At 36.7% G+C, this 6599-nt stretch overlaps 1 protein-coding gene across 2 annotated transcripts in view; it reads left to right on the top strand.

Annotated features, from left to right (window-relative positions):
* The window catches only part of LOC106516982 (potassium voltage-gated channel subfamily H member 4), a 43394-nt gene that overhangs the window by 15415 nt on the left and 21380 nt on the right, over positions 1 to 6599 (top strand). For both annotated transcript variants that reach the window (XM_014007625.1, XM_014007624.1), the window contains exon 4: positions 499 to 626. In XM_014007625.1, coding sequence (XP_013863079.1) covers positions 499 to 626 — 128 coding nt within the window. The remainder of the gene's footprint in view (positions 1 to 498; positions 627 to 6599) is intronic.

The raw sequence follows: 6599 nt of genomic DNA, 5'->3' as shown, positions 1-6599 counted from the left end.
CCTCTAGTAATATATTTACTGAGAAAAATGGTGACGTGTTCAATACTTATTTTACCCGCTGTATTAAAATAGAAACAAAGAAGGTCCTTTTGAATTTTATGGTGACATAACTTTTCAGACTATGTGTTGTACAGAAGAAAAAGAAAACAGTTTTTATGTGATTTATGAGCTCACACTCAGGTTATATTTTTCTATTGTAGTGCKTTTAATCACTGTCACGTCCTCCGCAGCAGTTTTGTTTGAGCTGGCATTCATTCACTAAAACTCAGACAGCATTTTTTCAAAATGGAGCTTGATTTTGGCAGCTGTGTGTGTTTTCAGGTGGAACGTGAGCAAAGTCTGCTGCACTAAATGCCAGAAGACATCGACAGTCGATGTTGCCATAATGCAATTCAATGAAACACATTTTTCTGCGTCTAAGAGTAATAGGAAACATAAAAGGGTGTTCTGTTCGAGGGGGGGTTTATTTCATTTTTCTCAATTGTGTGGCACTTTCAGAAGACAGGAGGTGCAGGAGGAAGACCAGYTCTCGCTTTAGTCATGCAAGGAAACACGGACACACTGTGTTGTACCAGCTGACCAGCCAGTTCTCCAGAGGTGGCAAACAGGACGACAACATGGGTGAAGTGAGAACTAATTCATTCATTGAACAATTAAAACAAGAAAAAATGTTGACGTGAACAAAAATGCTTCTTTACAAGGGAGTCCAGGCAAATWAARAGGCAGTAATTAACAGAATATGCAYGTATCTGTTAATAGGTTTGATACAGATTTTACATTAGTCTCATAATAATAAAACATTTTCTATACACCATCTCTTTTTTACCATTCAGTTCATCATCATTATCACCTGCCWCTGAAAGCTAGTCAATGTGTGTTCATTTGTATGCCGTGTTAGCCAAATATCTCATGAATCACTGAATAGATTTTAATGAAACTATGAGAGCATTCAGTGGATCTACACATACAACCTTTTGGAGACAAGTCAGTTCAACATGTCTGCCACAGCTAATCAAAAATATTTAGAGCTCAGCATTTTTCACAAACACTGAGCTAAAATTGGATGTGTGATAGTAGCTGAGAGGCGGCATGWTGGCTCAAAGCTGTTGCCTCCCAGAAAGAAGGTTGCTGGACCAATTCTCGGACTGGGGCTTTTCTGGGTAGAGTTWGCATGTTCTCTYTGTGTGTAAGTGGGTTTTCTCCAGGTACTCCAGCTTCCTCCAACATACRAAAGAGAAAARAAAAACATGACTGTTAGGCTGATTGGTAACTTGTGAGAGAGATAGTGAATAGTTTGTCTCTATGTGGCCCTATGATGGACTTGTGACCTGTCCAGGGTGTACCCCACTCCACGCACAGTAACTGCTGTAYATGGGCAGTGACCCTGAAAGAAAAAGGCGTGTTAAGTAGTTGAGAGTCATTCCTATCATATTTTGAATGCTAACAGATTGCTGCGATGTTACTTGCCTATTTTTCTAATTTTTTTTCAAACTTTGACCAAAATTGTTCAAAATTTTCCATTTCTCCAGTGGTGGACAGCCCTAATCTAAAAATTAGTTCCACWAGCCCTAAAACACTAACTCAAATATTTAGGTCCCCTAATTCTAAAGCACTAMCTCAAAWATTTAGGTCCCCTAATTCTAAAGCACTAMCTCAAATATTTAGGTCCCCTAATTCTAAAGCACTAATGCAATGAACGTTTTAACAAAAACGAAATCTAAAGCACTAAAACAACCCAGTCAACCCATGAACATTCTTTAACAGACAACATGAGTCACATATTCTCATGTTGCTCTCTGAATACTCATCATTGACATTCCACAGCTGTATTTGGGTTCATATATTGTCACCTAGTGAATAAGTGACACATATATGAACAAAATGTGCGACAGCTTTCACCATCAGCTGTTAACAATAATGTTGATCAATACCATTTATAAACCTCAGTTAGTGCTTCTAAATTTAGCCTATAAATTTAGCAAAAGCTAATCCACTAATAAATTTTAAAATTAGCAAAAGCCCTAAAGMACTAATCARGAAATTAGTTCCCCTATTAGTGCTTTAGGGGAACTGGGCCCACCACTGCATTTCTCAGTATCAAAGATACAAATACATTTCTTTAAACAATGCTAGACTTATATATGACAATTGCTAAACTGAGGTAGRGTATTCAAGAAAAGTGGGGAAAATGCAGTTTTATGTTTATGTTGACCTGTTTGTGATAGGTTTGAATGCATTCCCTCCACCAAGACATGAAACTGAGATCCTCACCTCTGCAGCATTTATATACATATTCGTTCTGATTCTGCCTGCTTCCTGCTGCTCCTGTTTTAAACCTTACTCCACATGACAGAAAAAAATGTGTAATACTACTACTTGTTGTGCATTTGTTGTTAAAGGAAACTTCAAGTTGRGTTTATTTTCTCTGTCATCCGTCCCTGCTGATACTGGCTTTTTCTCTTTCTGCACAGTATGTTTTCTTTTCTTATTATCTTTATCTCTTTTTTAATTAATTAATTATTTTTTTTTTTGGTGTTGTGCTAAATTGAGGATATTACAGCAACATGAAAAGTACTGATGAGCTGTTTTTCTATGCTAGCAACAATTACRATCTATCATAACGAGTGTTTTTATTCCATGTTTACCACATGAGACCTATAGAAACCTAAATCTGGATTTTAAAATAAGTAAACTATGTGCAGTAGTATTTTTCTCTAAGGTGATATCAAAATTCACCTACCAGGAGTCTGGTGTTTTTGGTGTATTTTTTATTTTTTAATATTGGATTTTTTTCTTTCCTCACTAAGTCTCGACAACAGTTGTTTCATGATCTATTCTGCCTCCACACCCACAGTCGTATCTATTCTGACTGGATCTTTATTTGCAGCTCGTTCTTTTATGAGGCAAAAGGGAACAAGGGGGAGTTACAGTTTATCAGCTGGAAGACACATACAAAATCCAAAAAGACATTCCAACAAGACCAGATAAACAGAAATTCAGACCTACAGAACTTTTATAAAAACATCCTGCACTGTTTATTTTTTCTTTCTGTGAAGCTTTGTCAGTTTTGATGCAGTCAGCTGCTGTTTTCAGTCCAAGGCAGTTTCTCAGAAGAGACCTACTTTTACTTTGTTTTCACGTAAAAGGAGAAAAACCGCTGTGTTCAAATTTTCTAGTTGTGACATGAGAAAGTTTGGGTCCCTTTAGAAATGTAAAAGTTAAAGTTCATGCATATGACTTATTTGGCGCAAGTCCAGTGGCATTGAAAAAGAAAATAATATGTGGCCACGAGACAATTTTGAGCAATGTCTCTTTTTGAGCGATATAGACAATGTTGAAGTCGGATTATATATAAATATGTTGTTTTTGTGTTTAACTCTTCAAAAGTACACTAGTATGGGGTGCCGTTTGTAAAGTTACACAGTAAAAAATTACCACCAACATTTTTCTTTTATTTAGCCTTTTATAAGAAAAAAAAGAACAGATTTATTTTTCAAAGTCAGTTTTTCACCACATGATTCATACATTTATAAATGTCATAGTTTATAATCTAAATATTTAACATACAAATTAAATATTTAGTTAACAAGCTAAATATTTAACTTGTGACTTAAATATTTAGTTTTGAGCTAAATATTTAGCTTGAAACTAAATATTTAGCTAGCAAGTTAAATATTTAGGTAGCTAGTTAAATATTTAAGTTGCAACCTAAACATTTAGCTCAAAACTCAATATTTAAGTCACAAGTTAAATATTTATCTTCTTAACTAAATATTTAATTTGTAAGTTAAATATTTAGTTTATACACTATGACATTTATAAATGTATGAATCATGTGGTGAAAACCTGACTGTGAAAAATAAATCTGTTCTTTTTTTTCTTATAAAAGGCTAAATAAAACAAAAATATTGGTGGTAATTTTTGACTGTGTAACTTTACAAGCGACACTCCATACCCTAGAAGAAGTAGAAGTGTTTGCCACTTCAGGCTTTTAGCAATCCTTTTGCAGCTTTTAGCTTTTAACTAGCTTTTTGCTACATTTCACTTTTAGCCGGCATTTTGTTCCTTTCAGCAACTCATTTCACTGTATACAGTATATTTTATTGTGCTGTACCTATTGTTCAAGCCTTGTAAACCCTTTTCAAACCATCTTTATGTTGCACTTAACTGTTTAAATTATTAAACATTTGTGAAGTCTTGCCTGCCGCCTGCACTCTTGGGTCTGCTGTTGGGTTCTCGAGGATTCATCAGAAGAAGCCCAAAGCATGCTGGGATGTGTAGTTGGAGCACTAAGCTTTTGAGATGCAGCTTGACTTAATGATTGTTGAAGAGCAGCTGGAGCTGTGTGACATAAACTCGCACATGCCCCCCGCTCCGCAGGGACAGGCGCTTCATCTCTCATTATTTCAGTGGGCTTGACTGGACACAGTCAGGTTCAAAGGTCGGGTGGGCATGTGAGCCTCTGGGATGTAAGAAAAATTCAAGGGAACAGTCTGGCCTTTGCTCACAGGGCTTGAACCTTCATGAAAGTGCCTTTTTCCTTCCTGCTAGATTCTACTCTATAATAGCCTTTTTGACTAAATTGCACATCAGTCGTACGCCGTTTTGAACACACTTGAAGGGAAATGAAAATCACTTTTTTTCCTACACTTAGCCTGAAGGGCATCACTTCTGTCTTACTTCTTAAGTTCTAGATCTTGCAAAGATGAATGAAATGGTCAGTTTTCACCATGTCAGCCCAGCTGCACATCATTATCAGGATGAGACTTTATCTGCCAGTTACCTCGTTACTCAGCTCCTCTTTTTGAAACGGCCACATTGTTCACTGCCTATTTATTTCACCTTTTCATTTTTCATCTCAGCACTCTCAAAGCTGAAAGCGTCACCTCTTGTCCTCTAAACTGACTGCAAACGGTAGACCGGTGAGTGGAAATGAACAACTAAGAAGGCCGAGAGTAACATTTGCAACTGGGAACAGGCTGGACACAAGAAGATGTCTCGATAAAAAGAGGGACAGGCGTAATTAAATAATCATAAATACAATCATAAATGAACCCACACATAATCCAGGGTACGTGACATTTTCGGGTTTTAAATGGAAAATGTGTGAGCCTGTTTAAAAAGCTGTTGTGAATGGACTCCGCACTTCATCTTTGATGCTTTTCACAATAAAAGTGAAGAGTATTATTGACAGGCGTCTATTGAATTCACTCGTTTTACCCCAATACCTGCCACTGAACCACACTGTGCCACTTGAGACTTAAACACTAATGACATTTGGATGATGTTCAGCCATGTATGAAATAACGGAGCACTTTATCGGTAATAAGTTTCCCCCTCATTGATCACAGTTCTCCCTTTGTAATTTTATATTATTTCTGCAGACATTTAAAAGCCTTAACACAATCTATGGATGACTGTCAGGAAGGGATTACCAGCAGCATTACCACATCCTTTTCACATGAGCTGCTGCCGTGTAGTGAAAAATCGGTGGTCAGTGCACATGAGAGGGCGTTGACATTTATATCGTCTGTTTCTGCAAAATCTTGGCGCTGCAATATTCATCTGATGATCWTTTATTGTCACAACACTCCACCTTGTGACCATCTGGTTCTCAATGCAGCGTCGCGTTCGCTCTGATTGYGTTTGTGCTGATTTCAATTCACATTTTTTTGTTTTTATTATTATTTCTGTGTGTACAAGACTTTTGGTTTTTGTAACTTTTATACTTAAACTTTATTTGCAAATATTTCCCCCCATAGAAATGCATCAAACTATCTATTTGCAATCAACTTTTAGCTAGTGTTTTTGTACTTTCAGGTAGTTTTTTTTTTTGTACTTTTACCTTTTAGCTAGCCTTTTGCTATGTTTAGCTTTTGGCTGGTGTTCCTCTTATTTTAGCTTTAACAATTCAGTTTCACCTTCGTTGGCAAATCTCAAGATTCACACTGCGTCTTTAGAGAAAAGCCAGTTTCTTTGGTTATTAAACTGAGTTGTCATTGTGCCATCCACTTTAAAAAAACAAACAAAAAATAAAATAAAATAAGAACTATTTACAAACTGGCTGGATTCAGACCCAAATGAAATTTCACAGAGACTCAAACTTTAAATTCATTAAATCATTCATATTTTAAACCAGATCTCTGTTTTTATTTCAGTTTTTTTTTTAAACAGCACAGCTTCTCTAGCCTTTCTGACAGATGTTTTACTGCAACTATTTCTTTAATTAATGGCAGGTCTTTCACTAACCAATCCATCTTTTATTTTTGCCTGTGCACACACACACAGGTTTGTATTTCTATACTTATTAGGACTGTTCATGGACTTCCATTCATTTCCAGTCATTTCTACAGCCTAACCCTGACCACAAACCCTAAGGCTAACCTCTCAGGTACCTACCTGACCCTAAAACTAACCTAAACTCAATTCATACCTTGGTCCTAAACCTAACCCCCAACCCAAAAATGGAGTTCCACCATATTAGGACCGGTCTTTGGTCCCCAGGTGTGTAAACTGGAAACGGTCCTAAATGGGTAACAAAAACAAGTACACACGCACGCACGCGCACACACACACACACACACACACACACACACACA

The sequence above is a fragment of the Austrofundulus limnaeus genome, unplaced genomic scaffold, assembly GCF_001266775.1.
Source record: "Austrofundulus limnaeus strain Quisiro unplaced genomic scaffold, Austrofundulus_limnaeus-1.0 Scaffold43, whole genome shotgun sequence".
Taxonomy (NCBI): domain Eukaryota; kingdom Metazoa; phylum Chordata; class Actinopteri; order Cyprinodontiformes; family Rivulidae; genus Austrofundulus; species Austrofundulus limnaeus.
The sequence above is the reverse complement of the archived record's forward strand: the minus strand, read 5'-3'. Positions and strand labels throughout refer to the sequence as shown.